This window comes from Mycteria americana, chromosome 7 (assembly GCF_035582795.1).
Source record: "Mycteria americana isolate JAX WOST 10 ecotype Jacksonville Zoo and Gardens chromosome 7, USCA_MyAme_1.0, whole genome shotgun sequence".
In the NCBI taxonomy this organism is placed as follows: Eukaryota; Metazoa; Chordata; class Aves; order Ciconiiformes; family Ciconiidae; genus Mycteria; species Mycteria americana.
The window spans coordinates 66,553,080-66,573,476 of NC_134371.1; the positions used below are offsets into that span (position 1 = coordinate 66,553,080).

The 20,397-nt window shown below is 48.3% G+C and overlaps 1 protein-coding gene across 12 annotated transcripts in view; it reads left to right on the forward strand.

Annotated features, from left to right (window-relative positions):
- Nucleotides 1-20,397, forward strand: part of NFIA (nuclear factor I A) — a 256,456-nt gene that overhangs the window by 18,742 nt on the left and 217,317 nt on the right. The window contains exon 3 of one of the 12 annotated variants that reach the window (XM_075508876.1): nucleotides 7,577-8,456. The exons of the other annotated variants lie outside the window; for them this stretch is intronic. Within the exon in view, the coding sequence (XP_075364991.1) occupies nucleotides 7,577-7,686 (110 nt within the window). The 3' untranslated portion in view covers nucleotides 7,687-8,456. Of the gene's footprint in view, nucleotides 1-7,576; nucleotides 8,457-20,397 lie in introns of those variants that run through there. 12 annotated transcript variants of the gene reach the window in all.

Consider the following 20,397-nt stretch of genomic DNA (forward strand, 5'->3'; position numbering starts at 1 on the left):
TAAATTAGCTTATGGTCCCGAAGGTGGCGGCACCCAGTGACCGGTGCCTGGCCGCAGTATCCGGGGGATGCTGGGGCTCCTCTGGCCGCCCAGGGGCCTCTTTCGGAGGAGGCAGTGAAGGAAAGAGGGAGGGAGGGAGAGTCGGAGAGAAAATTTTTCCCCCTAGCTCATAGGAGAGGGATCCCCATCTTCCCATCCTTAGCAGAGCTTTATCACATCCCTTATCATGGAGCTCCTTTAGCGGGGGCTGATGGAAATTAAGGCAAAATCTGCGCATTTCTGCACAGTGCTATAAAGTAGAGATGGTCACTCAAATGCTGCAAACCTCGGCGGGGAGAGTTTTTAAACCAATAGGCAAAATAATCCCCCTCCTCCCGCCGTTTCATCCAGTTTCCAGCTGAAATAATTCCTGGTTTCCCTTCGCCTTCCCTCTCGCCCACCCGTTGCTTCATGTTCCTGCTCATTGTTTCTGGGTGCCATCAGTAGACGAAAGCATTTTCCTTAATAAGAAATAGCCTTTCGTAATGCCGCGCTTTTCCGTGAGCCAGCCCAGTGTCCGGCCACCCCGTGAGCCCCGGCCCTGTCACTGTCCCTCCCTCGGGGGGGACGGGCCACCGGCAACCTCAGCACCCCGTTTCAGGGGTGGTTTCAAGTGCTGCAAAAAGGGGGTTCAGCAAACCTCCGTAAGAAGAACCTGCCCAGAGGGAATTTTTCCGAAGCCCTGTTGGTTGCAGGTTTATTGCTGCTCTGAATTTTGTTGATTTACAAACCTTCCAAAACTTTAACTTGCCACCTTGGGGATTATTTGCTCTCCGGACATGGTGTCACAAACTCCTCTTGTTACCAGACTTTATCAACAACGTGTTTCACTGTGCCTTTTTGGGGGCTAAGTAAATTTTCTTCTGCATTTTCTTGAAATGTAGAAAAAAAAAAAGATTTTTAAAAGGTTTAATGTGAAGAAAATGTATGACAACTTGATAGATTGCTTGGGACTTCAGTGCAGTAATTGTACAAAGTAGGTTGCAATTTTTTTTTTTACAGATGCAATGTATTAAAAAGAACAATAGACAAAGAGACGTACAGCACGAGGATGGAGAGACCATCTTGGCCAACCTCTACAAATTTGTTCCAAATTTCAATTACTAAATATCACAAAAACGTGTTTATTGTAGCAACAGCGTACGTTTTCTCGGCTGATCAGATCTTGAGTCGTTCGTGGGGTTTTTGTACACCTTGTCCGTAAATGAGCTTCACCTCTTACAACGAAAACAGCCCATTTCATTTGCAGGTCATGGCGAAGGGACAGTTTAGCCATATCTGCGCCCGTATGAAATGCCTCGAGTTGAAGATGATTCCTTCTAATAAATGTTTTATTTTTTATCGGTATGAACGCGTGCTCTGCTATAGCTTCGCTAAGTAGACAAGCCCACGAGGTCTTCTCAGCGCTGCGCTGGTGGGTGCCCCAGAGGCAGCAGAAACAAGCAGCTGTTGGAGATGCTGCTGCGGTCCCTCTTGATGATACCAGTCCGACTGCGGTCCTGGCCTCGCAGACGGCTGCCGACAACACAACCTCGTCAGCCGGAGACGCCAACGAGGGTGCGTTTCAGAAACGCGGAGGTCTCCCTCCTCCTTTTCCGCAGCGCGCAGCGTGCGTTGCACAAGGCGTCGCTTACCCAGCCCGGCGAGGGGAAGCCGGATTTCTCTGCCAGCTTGCACAAAAGTGGTTTTACCCACTGTCACGGAGAGCAGCATTAGCCTCCGAGTTGCTTGGGTTGGGTGCGTGGGTCTCCTCCAGACCCGCATCGGGGTGGCCGGGTGCAGAGTCCACCCCTCGTTATTTGGCCGCTATTTCGGTCTCTCCTTCGGGATGTGCTGCCAACCGCGAGGGAGGGGGCAGCGACAAAATATATGGGGTCTCTTGATACTGCCCCAAGCTTTGAAAGAAAAGGTTAATTCTTACCGAAGCAGTGATTTGTGTCTTTGATTAGTTACTTATTTTACAGCACAAAAATAATTCTCTAATGATTGCAGTTGACGGGAGAGCCCGGCCGTGTTGTACGGCTGTGATTTACAACTCCTGTTTCCAAACTTTTATTTTATTTTTTTTTTATTTTTTTTTTCGCTGTAGGGGACTTGGTCCTGCCCAGAAAAGAGGACCCTCAGCTTCATTTGAGTTCAAGTAGTGCCCGGCCCCAGAGCCAGAGCCCGGTCCCCGGCAGGGGCTGGGCAGAGCAGTGCTACTCCCATCAGCAGACTACAGGAAGGCAACTATTAAAAGTAGAAAGCTATTAAGCAGTCAGGTTTTTATTATGCTTTAGTGTTTTGTTTAAGTCTGTTCTTAATTGGTTGATTAATGTAAGCGAAGTCCTTTTCTCCCCCACCATCTCTACAGATGGCAAATGGTAGGTCCCAACTGTCATTGTGCGCAAAAAAGGTTATGGTTCAAAGTCAGAGATACAGAGATACCACGATAATCAATCATAGGAACTTGTCTCGCTGTGCCCGGCCAGGCAAAAGTTAGGCTTGGTAGTAATATTCCCTCCAAACCCAATCCGGAGGAATTTCTTTTCACTCTGTTTTGGGGAGGGGGTGAGTCGCTGCAAACTTTTCGCTGCCGGATCTGGGGCGTTTCAATAAATCCAGGCAGAGCCGCGAGCGGCCGCGGCGCTGGTTAGCGTGGCTGGGGCTTTTCTTCTCCTTGGCAGGGTGTGTATGAAAGCAGGAGGCGCAGCCCGTGAACCTCGCCGCTAAAAAATGAGCCCAGAAGAAATAGGAGCATCATGTCTGCTTGAGAGAATTACCTTCAAATACATTTCTTTTAAACTTTTTTTTTTTTTAATCTAAGAGGATGATTTATTAAGGCTAACTTCCTTCTCAGGATGAAGCATAGAATTATGTTTCTGGTATTGATCCATAAAGAGGATTTGCATTTTATTCATACTATAAAAGTGCTTTTAATGGAGACATCGCGGTAATTGAATTTATACTGTGTGTAACTATCGGAGTATCTTTTTAATTATTTTATGTTATGTAATACAATAACTAAATCTAAAGCCTGTGAAAGGGGATGGCTGTACTCTCTCCTTAGGAGTAACATATATAGCTTTTAATATTCTAACGGTGGAATGCAGTTAAGGACATTCTTTATTTGAGGGGGAAAAAAAGAGGAGAGAGAGAGGAGAAAGATTTCATTACATTCAGCACAGTATGAGACTAAGTCAAAGTAGTTTTGCTAATTAAATTCAATTGCTATCCATTAGACCAATGGAATGAGATGAATCTACCATATAGCTGACACAGCACAGGTATGCAATTTGGCTAAATGGCCATTTCTGAACTGCAGCACGCCTTTCTCCGCTCGCTCGTTTTTCCAGACTCACAATTTCTGGGCGGAAGAAAAGAGAAGTCGAGCAGCCCCCGACACCTCTCGGGGAGCGCGGACGCGTGTTTGGATAGGCAGGCTCGCCGGGCTGAACGCTAGCTGCTGATCAATTTAAAACGTACGGGAATAAGCTCATAAAGTCCGCAGGTGATGGGGAGATGGGTGGAGGATTTTCTTCTGGGTTCGTTCATGGCTATTTTCCTTTCTCTGCCCGGGAGGCCGCCTGCAGCGGGCTCCTCGTGCTGCACGTAGCCATCCAGCAGCGGCTGTGAGAGCAAGTCTGAGTTACCAGAACGGCTCGAAATGCAGCGAGCAGGGTACGTTTGCCGGCGTTTTGGCATAACGTACTAGTTGGGGAGATTTTGTATGTCAGACGGAGAAGTCTCCTACCCCCCCTACCCCAGTGAAATGACAGGAATACCACTCAAGCATTGGCGGAGGCAAAATGTTGACAGCCAGCAAGCCTGTGATGCTGCTGAGCGCACAGATTTACACTTCCTGCCAAGATTAAAACGGGCTAAACCCAAAAAGGGTATCGGGGATTGTCACTTTAGGAAGAAATAACGTGTTAGCGTAATGCATGGAGGCAAGGGCTGCGATCGGCCTTCCAATACTTTTATTTCCCGGGATCTCGCAGGCGCACGCGTCGTGGTCGGTGTCGCCGGGTCGGGACTGGGAGGATGGGAAAATAAAAATTAAACTTATAAGACAACCGGGATGAAAAATTTTGCACCTCTCCTGCTTTGATGCTGGAGCTCAAGTCCCGGTTTTGCCTCTCGTTGGAGCAAATCTCAGCAAAGTCTGGGGAGTTTGGTGTGAAGGAAGCCCCGGCACTTCACTTTCTGCTTCTGATTAGCCGCTGCAGCGTGTTTTCCTTCAAGCTATATTTAGCGAAAGGAAAAAAATCACCAAGCTGGGCTGAAAAAAGGCCCGGCAGAAAACTGGTCATTTAAGCCTCTCTTTGCTATATGGTATCCTTAAATTTCCTTCCGAGCGCAACCGGTGATGCTTTTTATGATCAATCTTTCGGGTCGGGGTATTTGCTCAATAGAATCCAGACAAATAAATGTGAAGAAAAGCATCCTGCTTTAAAAGAAGGAAACAATTAAACCTCCTACTTTGTTATTTACAGTAACTACCTTTTTTTAACAATTGTAGAAGTTCGAATGAAAGTAGCAGTGTGAAGAGGGAAATGTGGGAACTTTCATTTGTCGAGACTTTGCATTTCTTCTGCTTTATAGCCATCAGAAAAGAGATTGTTGTGCATTCTATTAAATACTGCCAGTATGATTAATTTAAAGGGTTACATTTTATTGAACCCTGGTGTAGATGTTCTTTGTCAACTCACATTCACTGCTAGTTAGAGTGTGTGTCGCATTTATCAAAACTTTCTGGAGCCCCTCTCACCTCATTAGCATGTGAATCTCTATTGAGCAGTTAATGTCCGTTACAGCGAGAGTGCTCAATTCTTGTTTTCAATAAGCCAGTTGTAAAATGTCAGACTGTCACTTACAATATAAAAAAGCAAAAATGATGGTATTTGTAAAAATGTTATCACCTCATAAAAACAAATTGTAAAGACATGAAAGTGATCTTGGTATGCTTTGCTTTCAGAAGTGAGTTAGTACAGCTGCTTTAAATACCAGTTGTCTGGATTCCCACACTTTCCTACCAATGGAGAGGTTTACACAAGCATAATTTAAGTTACAATTACCCTAATTAACATCTCATTTGCATAAATTGTTGAAGTCAAAACAACAAAGAATTGCTTAAGAAGCTTAACCCTATTTGTCCAAAATAAAGAGATGAGTTTTCACTTTGCAATCAAAATTGGCAGGTTCATTATGTCGGAGCTAGAATACAAACTGAAGTTATACTATTAATTAATACTTTACATTTTTATGATCGGGCTGTGCTTCTCCTATTTACAAGGTGCAAGATTTCAAAACATCCCGCTCTTGCTGTCGGAGGTGCGGAGCTGTCAGGTGGGGAGCCCACGGGGTGTTCCTGGGATTAGTAAAACCCAGCTCTGTGTCCCTCATCCCTCTCCTTGGCGCACACGGGCAAACCCCGCTTTAGTCTGCTCCGGCTGGGACGGGAACCGGAGAGGAAATCCCATCCGATATGGGCTGAAAGCTCTCATCCTGGGAAGGAGGGCTTGTAAAATGGTGTGAGGAGGCCAAGTGACAGCGGTGACAACAGTGGTGACAGGCAGAGAGACCCTCTGTCCTCCCGTGGCCGCTCCACCTGGGTTCTCCACGTGTTTTCAAACTTTCCAAGGCCACTGCAAATTTTAGCCCTTATCTCAGAATACAGAAATGCCGAGAAAAAGAACTGCAAAATGAAGTTTCGATACTATTTTTTTAGTAAAAAAACTTAATTAATCTTCCAGTTCCAGTTTTGGGGCGTTGGTTTAGAGGAGCTTCCAGTGCTTATCGCTAAGTCCTGGTCCTGCGCTCTGAGCTGTCTCCTTTGAACATCTGACTCCTGGCCACTGCCTGCTGCGGGCAAAAAGGATTGCCGGGCTTAGGCCAAAGCTGCTGAAGACAAGGGGTGTTTCTCCCTCGGACACTTACTACCCTGCGTGGGTTAAAACTGTTCCACTGGCAACTCCGGCTACTTTGCTCTACCTGTTAACTGTCTGCTGCAAAATGATACGAGGACGAGAGGAAAATGGCCTCTTTAGGACGAGAGGAAATGGCCTCAAGTTGCGCCAGGGGAGGTTTAGACTGGATATTAGGAAATTTTTCTTCACTGAAAGGGTTATCAAGCATTGGAACAGGCTGCCCAGGGAAGGGGTTGAGTCCCCGTCCCTGGAGGTATTGAAAAGCCATTTGGGTGAGGTGCTTAGGGACATGGTGCGGTGGTGGGCTTGGTAGTGTTAGGTTTATGGTTGGACTCGATGATCTTAAAGGTCTTTTCCAACCTATACAATTCTGTGATTCTGTGATCCTGTAATACCATTTATGTGCCTTTGCGACTGGGTGTACGCCAGGCAATACACGAGTCATCGATACAGGCGGTAAATGCGGCGATGCTCGGAGGTCGCAGCAGGGACGGGACGCGGGGAAGCTCAGCCCGCGGGGACGGGGGGTGGCTCGGGGTTTGGGTCGGCTGTCAGGTAGGTGCCCGTGTGCCGGGGCTAATGAAAGCGTTCCCACTCGCCGGGGCCATATTTTCCTTTCCTGTATTATCTCGTTGCAGCTTCATTAGCTAAGTCAGGGTAAAGGTGTATTAGCCCAATAAAACTCTTCCTGCGTGCCTGTGATGTAGCATCCCCTCCCGTCGGTGCCCTCTGGACGGAGATTATCCACCGGCGTCTGCAAGTAGGCGCTGATCGATCGAGCCGCGCCGGAGTGAATTGGGTCACGCGTTGAGCTCGGTTTCAACTCGAGGTTGAGCCTGCGCTGAAAAGCTTTGCAAAGCAAAGATCACAGCGAACTTCTAATCGTAAACCAGCTGAACCAAAGATGAATCTCGCCTACCGGTTTTGCATATTCTTTTTTAAAGATTGCATTATAATTGAGCGGTTGACTTTCGCGCTGCGCTCTTTTTTATGAGCCGGTGATTACACAGTATATGGCGCTTACGCTCTGAACATGAATGAATCTGCCAGTTCTACTACAGTACTCTTTATAAAATAACAAGGCTTACCAGGTGGCAAGAATTGCATAATTGAATTGGACTGAATCCTGGTTTTCCCAACCCAGAGCGGTTACACTTAGAAGTAAATTACAATTAAAAGAGACAGAATGTTTCCATTGTATTAAGAATCCTTAATAGCAAACTTTTCATCCATAAGGCTCTGTTCTCTTCCTGAAGCGTGAGAGAAATTGCTGTATGTGTCTAACTACCATTAACGCTAATGGGAGCAACGTACATAAATCCCCGCACGGCAACGGCAGAGCAGACCCCAGATGCCTTTAGAGGAAAGTGCTTGCAGGGGATGAATAGAGGCGCACGAGTCTGTTGGTCCCTGTAACATCTGCTCTGGAAATGTGTAAGGGCTCCATTTGAGGTGCGGGTTTTCGGAGAGTCTTCTTGAGTCTCATCCAGAGCTGCGTTGTGAGACCAGCCCTCTGCTCCTTCGGCTGGGCTCTTCCTCCGGGGCACTGGGAGGAAGCAGATCCCTAAAGCAGATAGGAAGATGCCACGGACAGATTCGAATGCCACTAAAACCACTATTCATTTTAGTCCTTCAGAAAGTTAAAAAAAAAAAACCAACCCGGCGCTGTTTGCCAAGAGTACCCGAGCTCCTCAAGTTGTGCTCACCACTTCCTACCCTTCGGAGCCGGGGATATTGAGAACATCTGTCTCCAAATGTGACGCAAAGAGGAGAGTCCGCTTCCTTCCCTCCTTTCCAGAGGACCTTCGGGTTTCCCTGCTGCTTCGTTTCTTATTCCCCTTCTCCCTGGGACGCCTGTCAACAGCAATCCTCATCCAGCTGCGCGGGTCAGGCAGCACGGAGAGCAATTCCTTCAGCCATCCCGAATGGCCGGGACCAGCCCACCCGGCCCAGCCTTGCCCCGGCCATTTGGCCGTGGGGGTCCTTCATGCCTTACGCAATTCACTCAAGGAGGAGAAGATGCAGATACAAACCTCCTTTTTATTCAAACCCCAGTTCTTCGTGAACTTTCCAATCTGCTCTTCTTGATGGCGATGCAATGCCCTGTCACCTTGCCATTAGGGCTAGGTAATTAACAGCTGCCCGGTAGAAGTGAGCGGGGTCGCTCAGCGAAATGAGTGATGTGCGCGACAAGGGAAAACACCAGAAAGTAAAGCAGAGCTGGAAAGTGTTTAGCGGGGGGAAATTTCTTCTTGCCCTTCATTAGGAGAAGCTCCAAAGAAATGTAAAGCGTGATCGCATTAATCAGAAGGACTGGCATCACGCGATACTCTCCTTTGTTATTTGGCATAAATTGCATGGCATTAAATGGTTTAAATTACGCGTATACCTGCCATAATTTTTTTTGCTGATATTTAATGAATACTGCGGGTTGTCTTTGAGCGTTGGTCTTTGAGCATTTGAACATACGGGCCGGTGAAGGCTGGATGCAACCCCTTTTTCTGGCTGATGAAATCTGTTCTCATGCGGGCTCCCAGCACGGACGGGGAGAAGGGAGCAAGTTTTGGGTGAGTTTGTTACAATCAAGGCTCTGCAAAATAAAAATGCATTGTGGGTCTTTTTTTTCTTTCTTTCTTTCTTTTTTGTTTTGTTTTGCCTGTAGCCTTTCCTAGGACATGCATTTGTTTAATCCATCACTGATCATCAGCGTGATCACTAAGAAGCCGTTGCAGGTACCTGGCTCTCACACCCATCCCTTCCTCGTGCTTTTCTCGTAGCTCACTTTTTTGAAGACGAGCCAAATCCCGTGAAGAACAAGACAGCTCTTATTGCACCTCCACTGTGACAGATTTTAACCACTATTGTAGTCATGAAATGGCCACAAAATACCTACGACTAGTCAAAGACCAGCTGTGTTTTTGTAAGGTTTACTTTGAACAAGTTGCAGTCATTTTTTTTCCGGCGCTTTAGAAGCCCTGACTGACATGAGCATATATAACGTCAGGAATACCTTTATATGATTTTTCCTGTCCTGGTACTGTAGTGTAATTAGCAGGTTCAGACTTGCTCGTGCTCTTTTCAAATGCAATTCTTCTTGGGGAAAGAAATTAAACCAAGGGATGATGTAGCTTTTCGCAGCCACTCAGATGAAAGTAAGTGGTGGTTACAATTATTCAAAAGTACTTAGAAAAGTATTGAATATGGTAATCTTTGCTAGGAGAAAGCACTGGACTGGTTAAAGCACGTGGCTGGAAATGTGCAGAGGTTGGGTCCCTTTCCAGCTCCGCCACAGCCTTTCTTTGTGGCCTTGGGCAAACTATTTAACTGGTTCTGTAATAGCACGGTTCGTCAGGAATAAAAGTGGGAGCGCCGCTCTTTCTTTTCTTCTATTTGTCTGCTTAAGATTTTAAAGTCTCCAGAGCATAGACACCGTGTATTTGTGCAGTGCCCAGTCCAGCCGCAGCACAGATATTGATGTTATCACCATTACTGTCGTTCTTGGCTTGCAGAAGACGTTGACCAGTCTAGGCCAGACCACGTAACAGTGATGTAGGAACTTATTTAAATGTAGCAAACTATAAAACTGTCTGATATATTAAAAAACGAAAGTAGATGACACCCACTCCCCCGCTGCCCATCCGCTCAGACGGACGTTGTGCTCGGGATAATGCCGTCCTTGTTCTCATGAACACGGCAGTGCTTTCTCTGATGGACGGGGCTGGGGCCGTTCCCGCCCGCGTGTCCACATGCACCTGCAAAAAACCCAGAGATTTCCAACGCCTTTTGCTGCCGACACATCCCTTTAGAAAGGAAGTCTATGAAAAGTCGTGGAAGAAGGATAATTTTTGAGGAGTGAGTGGCAGGACCCAACCCTGTTGTAGGGTTTCAGAAACACTCTGAGATTTGCTCTCCCCTGGCACACGCATAGAAAGTCACCACATGACTTTTTGTGAGAAAGGTTGGCTTTAGACAACCCAGAGCTCTTCTTGACCTTTGAAAAGTTAAAAAAAATCAATGATAAAGGCCAGTATCTTTGGCTTCGGCGTATGTACTTGCAGTCTCTTTGTTGAAGATCAGGTGCAGCACACAACCGAGGCGTCGCTCCTGGGTCCATACCGCGTGGCTGCTTGAGTGTCTTCTATAAAATCTGAATGGCAAACATAAAGGAGGCAAATAAAAACCAGGAATGGTTTATCACGCGGACTAGGAAGAGCGGGCTCGTACGCAGCATTGGGCATCATCAGGGTAACAGTGCCCAGGGTTTGTTCTTCCCAAACTAGGGGCGTGAGCTAGTGATGGGCATGATATGATGCAAGAGAGAAGCTCAGCAAGGAGGGTCCCTGGTTGGACAGTCGTGGGGACCTCGGTGGGGTGGGACCGGCTGCTTCTTCTTGACTGCAAAATTTCTCACCCATCCCTGGAGCCCTTGGCCATGCCGTTTTCTGTGTTTCAGTAGGGGTGCCGACACCCTCGTTTTGCTGCGGGTACCGTCCCCACAGCATCATGGGCGGTGTTACAGCTTTAACAGAGAAGAAAAGCAAATTGCTATAGGATGTCCAAAGAGAACAGCCTGTTAGGAACAGCTAGACTTGAAAAACAGGCGAGGGGAGCAAGTGGATCTCCCGGGAAACAGCCATCAAAAAATCTAGCCTGAGATTTTGTTGAGTTTGTTTAAAGTGAAAGTTAAGAGAGGTCTTCTCCTCTTCTGGAACCATATTCACTTCATTATTAACACTTACCAACGGCGAGTGCCGCTTGGTAGGAGGAACATACCCATAACCGTAATGCTGTTCTCACACGCCAAAGAATTTGCATGTCCAAAAGGGATGTGTATCATAAAGAGACTGTTTACAGTAGACTTAAATTATATGATGAGCCATATAACAGCAGTGAATATATCATATCGCAAGCCCCTGCCAACCATGCATGACTACTATTTGCTTCTCCTCAGGCGGTAAACAAAGTTTTCAGCTGACCTACTGTTTAGTAGAAGTGCACTGAAACAGAGATAAGCAGTGCCGCTCGTAACGCTGTAGTGGAATAAAATCTGGCATAAATTTGCCTAGAAAGTAGAAGGAATGCATGAAATATTATTTCTTAGTTCACATACAACTTTCCTGCCAGCACGCCATGTAATATTGCATTGCTAATAAAAGGGGGTTTATTCCTGCTTCTGGAAGGGTTCATGTTCCGATCGGGCGGTCAAGGCAACGTAGAGCATACGAATGTCAGCTTCTTTAAGATGAAGCGTGAATTAAATATTCTAAATGAATGACCTGAAGGAACGCACGAAGCGCATGAAGTGCCCTGTGTCCTATTGAAATGCCTCGAGATTCCCGCTGGATTCAGCAGGGCTTGGAGCAGCCCTTTTCCGACTCCGGCTTGCACGCTTTAGTATAACACCAGCAACGCACATCTGGGTTCCCGGGACGGACCTAGACTTCACCTACGCTTGAAGACGGGCTGCTTGGGGCTCTGCAGATTTGTGTAACACACTTTGGACTAATTTTCCAGTGCCTAATGGGAACGTCGTGCATCGCAGCCGGTTGTTTGTTTGTCTGCCTGCTCCTAGCCTCCCTCTTACCCTATTTATATACGCACACATGCAAAAAATATGAGAGTTAAAGAAAAATGTCAACCATATGTAACATACATGGAGATTAGTGACAGTAACAGTGAATTCATTGTGGTTTTGGCAGTCAGGACACCATCCAGGCCATATTTTAGAGTTTTAGACAAATCCACATGTATTCCAGAGATTGCTGTGGATTTTCAATATGTGTGGCTCATTAGATACGCAATCTGCCTGCTATTCTCTCCTGTCACACAAAGCTGATGGCAGCAAACTGGCATCTTGGAGATGTTGGTAGCACTACAGATTTTAGCATTAATGCCAGACTTGGGCATCCTGGAGCTCCGTGCTCTTCTGCGGCGCGCGCTGGCGGGTCGCGCTCGGCGCCGGGGGTGCCGTGCCCGGCGGGCGGCGGGGCTGCCCGTGTCCCACGGATGGGAGAGCGTGGACAAGCTTACAGGAGAGGGCTGGTGGTGGTTTGGTTGTTACGCTGCTTTCAAGCGAAATACGATGCTTAAAATCCGGCTTGCGTCCCGGATCACCATCCTTAAAGAAGGAAACGGTAAAAAACTTGTCAGCCCGAAACTCGGGTTTTGCTTTTTCCAAGTCTGTCACTGCAGCACACTGACCAAGCTACAGCTTTTGTATGTTGTTTTTCTTCTATCACAGCTTGCAAATACTTTTTGTGGGGGCTATAAGTAAGCATAAATCTCTTCTCGGATTCATAATTTTTTCAGATTCATGATTCTTCTCTTCTCAGATTCATAAGTTTCCCTTTAAATCCTAGCAGCTCCATGTCCCTGTGAATAGACCTATATAGAGCTATCGCTACCAGCACAAATCTAATAATCACGTATACACGTGCGGCATACGAAAGTATGGGTTCGATTCATATAAAAGTGCTAAAGCCTTGCCTAAATCCGTCTGAGTTCAGGTAAGGCTACGTTGGACGCAGGGCTGAGCGCTTAAATAAAGGTGAAGGCAATTCTGGTCCGCTAATTTCAGCAGAATGTTTCAAACAAAGTGTTACTGTTTAATCTGGGCACATGACGGGTGAATGAATGTTTGAATGAAATGACATAATTGTTGGTTAGCCTGTATAATTTGGAGAGTGTTCCAACAAGTTTAACTCTCTCTGGAGGCCGGGGATCCTCGATGCGGGTAGGGAATTGCCTTCCCTAAGGGCAGAGGATGGCCGGATCCTGGCTCCCTTCGCCTGTACCGACCTTTTGAGCGAGGGGCTGAGGCTGGCTTAGCGCGGCGTTTCGGTTCGAGAGTATCATCCTTAACCCCACTCCGCGCGTCGTATATGATATTTAATGCGTCATCTTTGTTTTAAACAAACAATACACAAGCTGTTGCTGGCAATGGTGGGAAGCTGGTGGTCCATCTGGAAAGCAGGGAGATAGATGAGGGGAAAAAAGAGAATTAAAACTGTTTAGGGGTGTATTTGCATGTGTAAAACCCTGGGATGGGAGCAGGGTATTTAATAGCTTTTTAAAAAGCAGTTTGAAGACAGGGGAGACTCTTTGTCTGTAAAAGAGTCTATCAATAATGGACATTATTTGTATAATAAAAACGTGGGAGTCAATCAAAGCAAAGCAAAGCTGTGAGCCCACACCTGTAAAAAAGTTGTTTATTCATTATTTCTGCTGCATCAAATCCATTCACTCTAAAATTAACCATTTTTCCTTGACAAAAGTTCAGGACGGTATAAAATTAACCAATAATATAGCTTATTAATTAAACCGGTGGCAAAATAGCTATTTCAGCGTAACAGGCTCCGCGGGCCGGTTACAAGTCGGGTTTCTGGCTGCTTGCTTCTGTCATTCCCAAAGACAGAGCACCCCACCTCAGCTTACCACTGCCCAGCGTGCATCCAATATGCCATTTAAAACCTTGATTATAACCAGAGAAAAGTTCATTGAAACCAGAATAAGTTACAAAATAATTAATCTTTCCTGCCATCTTGGATTCCCTCTCTCTCCAGAATCCAGCCAGATGTTTTGCAGTCGCTGCGTGCACAGGGCGCTGCGATCCTATTTACACGACTCGGGTTTTCCCTCCGTCCTTAGCTCTCTTTGCTCTGAAGTTACATGGTTTGCCTTTGCTTTGGAGATTCTCCGCCACTGCTAAGGGGCTTCCTGGAGAACAGGAACGACTCTTTCGGCGTAAGCGTATTTGCAAATTAAACTCTTTTATGCGTGCGGCAGTTTTGCTGCCGTCCTTGGGGAGCGGGGCTGAGCGTTTTGGGGAGAAGTTCCCCGCAGGAACGCCGAGCATCGCCGCCGTTTCGGTCTTGCCAGGCCTGAGGATGATGTATGGAGCAGGTGTTTGCAATTTAGGGTACGCTGCCGGTCCTGGGGAAATGGGTGGAAAAAGGAGGGTTGGGAACAGAGTGAAAAGGCAGCAGGAACAAGGCTGGCATTATCCACGCCGCTCCCAGCCCGAGCCGCGCTCCGAGCCTGCGCCCTGTGCGGCTCAGAAAGCCGCGTCTTCCACCGTTAAAAAGGACCTCAGTAAACGGACGGGCAAAAGACCTGAGCGAGGAAGGTTGTTTTTAAAAAAATACAAAAAAAACCCCCTAATTGGGGCTCACCGAGCAATCTGACATCGCTGCAAATCCTGCTCAGAAATATATGTGCTCTGCTTTAATGACAGCACATAGAGTACTGCTGAGATAGTGGAAAATTTTACAGGGAGTTTTGCTTAAGGAATGGCTTTAACTCAAGTTACCTGTAGAGTACAGTGTCATATGGAAACACTTAGGGAGCTGTGGAAAACTTTCTGAAATACAGTGGAATTTATCTAGCGAAGCGTTTCACATAGGGAGGAGGAATATGGATTACAATGGAGTCAGGAAAGAGCGGGCTATTGAGCGCTGGGAGACGGCCGCTTGCAGCCCTACTACCGCAGATGAAAAGTACATATGTAACCTGGGGGGGGAGCATTCCTAAACGGCCGCGTCTGGGATACATTTATACTATTTGCCATGCACGTAACCTTGTTATATAAAACAGAGTCCAATAACCTTAAAAAGATGGACGGTAAAAAAAAAAAAAAAAAAAAAAGAAAGGTGCAAGGAAGCAGATCTGCTTCCAGATTTGCACGCCCGGGGCCTGGGGTGGGGGTAGGAACGGCGAAGCGCGGAGCCGGGGGGCGAAGGGGCCCCCGTTGTCGCAGCCGGCGTTCGCTGCGGGGACGGCTCCCACGGAGCCGCGGCTCCGAGGCGGGAGGACGCGGGAAAGCCCCGGCCCGCTCTGCCACGCCGCGCGCGGCGTGCCCAGCCGTACGGCACGGCCGCACCGCGCCGAGGAGAGCCGGGGTTCTCTGCCGTGGGGTGGGACGGGGAGGAAGCGGAGACGTTTTCAAGTGCGTTTCGTTATATATTTGCTCCCTAAATGCTTATGGCACTGGTCGCCAGAGCATCTGGGCACTTCACAATAATTAAAACTGACAAATCCATAAACAGTAAACAACAGGCTACCCACTCGGGCGGCCAAAAACCCACTACTGCATAAGCTCAATAGCTGCACCCATCTGCCAAATAAAATCCTCTCCGCTGCCTCCTCTTGTCTGCAAAGGCCAGGGCAGAGCCAGCCCCTTCCCCACCGTCACCCCGCGGCCAGGCACAGCCCATCCCCTCGCCCTCCCCCGGCTGTCCCCAGGGCTTCACCCGGGCTTTGGGAGCGGCAAGAGTTTATTTTTAATTTTTTTATTTATTTATTTTTTTATTTTTTTCCCCACCACAAAGTGGCAACAAGTAATGACACCCTTTTCCTTCTGACTTCTTGGCCCGCTAACCCTTTCGCAACACAATGGGAAGGCAACCGCTCGCACCCAGGGGAGGGGATTTAATGACTAGAAAATAAAGAGAGAGAATTTAGTTGGAAAAACTGTGGAATTAAAAGTTCTGGACAAAACACGCATCACTGATGCATAACATTTTTGTTAATTGGGTCTTAACAGGTTTGTGACTCAGGCTGTAATTATTTTAGAAATAGGTCACGCTAGGCAGTGCCAGCCGCGCGTCCTGCCGCTGCGGGAACTTTCGCCTAGTTGTAAAACTACATCTAGACGCGTGTTTCCTCCGCTCCGGCGAAGATCCTGGGCTTCGGAGGAGCGATGGCAGCATGCCGAGCCCACCGGCCTCCGGGCCGGGCGCCGGGCGCCGGGATGCTCCCTGCAGACCCCTCCTGCGGCGGGAGGGCTGGGGCAGCCCTGTCCCGCTCCGCTGGCGGTGGAGAGGCGTCTCATCACGTGCCAAACGCGCTCCCCCTTTCTCTCGCGCTATTGTTTTTACTTCTGATTTTTTCACGTGTTTTCCTGACCTGCCAGAGGCACTAAATCTTCCAGTCTTCCTAATGCCTCCCTGCCCTCTAATCGCAAAATGGGCTGCGGGAAGTTTTTCTTTTTTTTTTTTTTTCTTTTTTTTGACTAAAGCGAGATTAATTAAAATATAAAAAATGCACCCAACTGTGGTAAATGATTTCTTCTCTTTGCAAAACGATTGCTCTCTGCTCAACCCACCTCTGCTTTCCACTGCAGAAGTATCTCCGCGCAAGCAAAAGTCTTCTAACGCTCGTAAAGCAACCGAGATATTATCTCTCTAATTAGCAGCTAGGAAAAAAAAAAAAAGAGAGAGAGAGATCAATTAATGCTATAATTAAAAACAGTGCCTTTAGACGCGTTGTTTGTGGTGAGCGAATGCTTACGCTGACAAGAGCCGTGCCGTGTTTCTCCCCCAAAAAGCTGGAGCAGGACCTGGGGCGGGAGCCCCCTCCCCAGCCGCGGCGGGAGGGACCCCGAGATGCTCACGGCAGCGCAGCCCAGCCCGGGGTGCTGGGGGCTCGGGGCCCCCACGGCCGACCTGCCCGCCGACCTGCGTCGGAGGATGGCGTTTGCCGTGGTCCCCGGCCGGCGCTGGGGAGGTGACGGGGTCTCACGGCAGGGCCGGGGGTTTTTTTTTTGTCTTTTGCAGCTCTCACTTGGCCCTTCCCTGCTTGGGGGTAAGCTGTTTTTCATATATTGTAGCCTGGGAAAGCTGTGTTACTGTTAAAAGAGTAACCATATCCCTTTCTGAGCTGTTGCCAAGCAGATGTAGGGTTTTGGAAAGTTCCCAACAAACTTCCACAGCTGATACTTTACCGACTTGTTCCTTCTCCCATCCCTCTACTTGCACCTATTTAAATAACCAAAGGACATAATTTGGGGGAGGGAGCGTCGCTCTGCATCTTCTACTTGTTAAATATAATTAATTGACAGTGACCCGTTAGTCAATTACAGTGTACGGCTTTGAAAAGAAGCACAGAAATACCAAATATTACTGTTTTACCAAAAAAGCTCCCTATTTTGCACTGAAGGCGAACCAGCCGAGTAATGAAGAAAATTGAGCCCCTTCAGCCCTTTGTGCAACACGGGGCTGCTGCTGCCTCTCGGGAGGGCAAGTATCCCGTTTACTTTCTTAATAGCAATTTGCGGGGTGGCTGCTGGAGGAGGACGAAGAAGGAACAAGGGCTTTCGGAGGCCGGCGTCGGTACGGAGCTCGGCGTAGATGCAGATCCCGCGTGCGTGTGCGTGGGGGGGGAGCGCAGGGCACTGCGAACGTGGAAAGCTCTCACAAATCGTATCTCACAGGAAAGGTTTACGGGAGTCCAGGGTATAGCAGAGGGGATGGATGTCAGGTTTTCCTACACAATAGAGGGTCTTTTGTTTCCGCGCTCCCTCTTGGCACCAGCCCCCGTGCCACTGCTGGTAATTTCCTGTCCATCCTTCGCCGAGCAGCGGAGCTGGAGCAGGGGAGTAGTCCCACGTTTTTGTTTAGACTGTGTTTTTTTAATGCTGAGCCTTGTCCTAAGCAGGATATCCCTGTGTATGTTTGGAGTTCCTGAACTTCTCTGGAGAAAATTATCCTTAAAAAGCCCTTTCCATAGTGCTGAGTTTCTAACTTATCTCTGAAAAAAAAAAAAAAAAAAAAAAAAAACCAAAAAAAACCCCAACAAAAAGCCCTCATTTAATTGCTTTTGCTTGTGAGAGCTTGTACCTTGCGGCTTAATCCGCCCGCGTCTCAAACATCCGTCGGCGTTTTCCTTCCACCCGGGGGCTGAGGAGCAAAACCAAAAAGCGGAGGCGATTCTGTTGGCAGTTTTACTGTTGGCAGCTGGGGGACGGTTCGGCAGGATCCAGACCCCGCGAGACGGGACGACGTCCCTCGGGCTCCGCATGTGCTGAGGGCTTGAGTTCATCCGTGTTTTCCAAAGCACTTTACATGGGTGTTTTGCAGTCGATGGAGCTCGAGGGCCCGCTTGAGGGCCTGGCCGATGGTGTTTGGCTGCTGACCGGGGCTGTGGGTTTCTCAGAAACTCCAAACATATGGACCAGCACCTACTTTTTATAATTTTTTGTTTTTTTTTTTTCCCTCCTGGCTCTCCCAAATGATCTCCTTGGATGTCCCCGTCTGCATTTGTTGACATCGCATAGTAAAAACAAAGTAAAACTAAAAGCAAGGAGCATGGTGGTTAGCTTGCGCGGAGCAAGCAGGGCGAACTCCCAGCTGCACTCTTTAACGTAGAAAAATATATCCAGTAAAATCCAAAAAATGAGGCACTGCCGTAACGAGCCTCAGTGATGGGACAGCCCTTTGGATTTGAAAAACGCCACCGCATTTTCTGTAAAACTCCCATCGCCTTGATAAAGCAGCCCAGCAGAAAGCGGGACGGGGTCTCCGTCCTGGCGTGGCACCCGCTCCGTCGGGAACGCGGCACTCGCAGCCATCCGCTGTTATTTAGGTTTAGAAACCCCTCCAGATTAGCACGCCGGCACGGTGTGGATTCCAGGGCAGCGGCGGCCGCCTCCGCACCACCGGGCAGGCTGCTGCGCTGGGCGGCAATTAGCCTGTGCCGAGCGTGCACCGGGAACCCCGGCTCCCGAGGATTAAAAGCAGAGCGGCGGTGCTGGAGTTTGCTGGCTCCCTCCCAGGAAGCCCCGCATGGGTTAAGCTGCAGCGTGCATGGTGCTGTATGGGGCTGTATGGTGCTGTAGGGTGCTGTGTGATGCTGTAGGGTGCTGTATGATGCTGTACGGTGCTGTGCAGTGCTGTAGGGTGCTGTATGATGCTGTACAGTGCTGTGTGATGCTGTATGGTGCTGTATGATGCTGTACGGTGCTGTGCGGTGCTGTACGGTGCTGTATGATGCTGTATGGTGCTGTGTGGTGTGATGCTGTACAGTGCAGTATGATGCTGTACAGTGCTGTGTGATGCTGTATGATGCTATATGGTGCTGTACAGTGCTGTGCGGTGCTGTACAGTGCTAAATGATGCTATACGGTGCTGTATGGTGCTGTACGGTGCAGTATGATGCTGTATGGTGCTGTGTGGTGCTGTACGGTGCTGTATGGTGCAGTATGATGCTGTATGGTGCTGTACGGTGCTGTACGGTGCTGTATGGTGCTGTATGATGCTGTACGGTGCTGTATGGTGCTGTGTGGTGTTATATGGTGCTGTATGATGCTGTACGGTGCTGTATGATGCTGTACGATGGTATACGGTGCTGTACGGTGCTGTATGGTGCAGTATGATGCTGTATGGTGCTGTGCGGTGCTGTACAATGCTATACGGTGCTGTATGATGCTGTACGGTGCTGTATGATGCTGTATGATGCTGTACGATGCTACACGGTGCTGTGCGGTGCTGTGCGGTGCTGTACGGTGCTGTACGCGCTCCCCCGGCTCAGGCATTCTTCTGGGTAACTTGATCTTACTTCTGTCTGCTTTTAACAGATAGGCGAGGTGAAGTTATGTTAAACATGTCGCAGTAAGTTTGATTCGCGCCGCTTCGGTCTGGTTTTCTTCCTTGATTAGCTTTAATCAAACCCTCCGCGTTACATGACCTTAATAAAGCTATTTTTCCTGACAAGCGAAGACCATCTTAACAAGCAAAGCTCATCTGGCCTGAAACTAAAGCCAAGTCAAGATGGTGTTTTAGGTCCTCATTAAAGTCCACAGCGTGAAGCGAGAGGGGAAATGATGAAATGGTGCTCCACCAAACCATCTCTCCTTTACATTTAATTAGAGGAATTATACGCAACCCAGTAGATGCCTTGGGAAGGCAATCACCATTGGGTTCGTAAAGAGCCTGGCGGTATAAAAGGGGACGGCTAAGGCTTTAGCAAAGGGTAAATTAACACCGGGAGCCGGGTGGACTTTGGGATCAACCGAGAAAAAAAAAAAAAAAAAAAAAAAAATCATGTAGTGTTAATACGAAAAGAGCTCCGAGCCACCCGGCCCCGCTCCGGAGCTCACGTGGGCAGCGTACAGCGACCCTGAAGTGCTTCGGAGGGAAAGTTTCCAGGCGACGGCGTGTTTATTCTCCCTTCAGTCCTTTCCTTCGGTTACTGCTGACTCACGCAGGTTGGGTGAAATATTGACGGCCGCGGAGGGCCGAGCAGCGAGGCGAGGAGGCGAAGGAAAAGCCCCGGCAGGGAGCGATGCCACGGGGCTTGGCAGTGGGTGAGGAAATCAGCCACATGCAGACAAAATGCGGTCAAGCAGCCGCCCCACACAGAGGATGTCCCTTACACTCATTAGCATTGTGTTTGTAGCAGAGCTTATCAAAAAACAGCCAACAGACATAATCTGTGGTTTACGCTTTCTTTCGTTCCCCCCCCCTTTTTTTTTTTCACTGTCTTGTTTTCCTTTTTTTTTTTTTTTTTTTTTTTTTCCTGAGGGCTTCTAAAGGGATGTAATCCACTCCGGTTTTATTGCCGTTGCCTCTGGACGTGCTGCAGCTCCAGCCAGCAGTTATTCCAGCCTCTCCAGCCTCCCTGGGAAGGTCTGCGCTGCTGCTGCTGCCGCTGCGGGCTTGACTGCTACTAAATC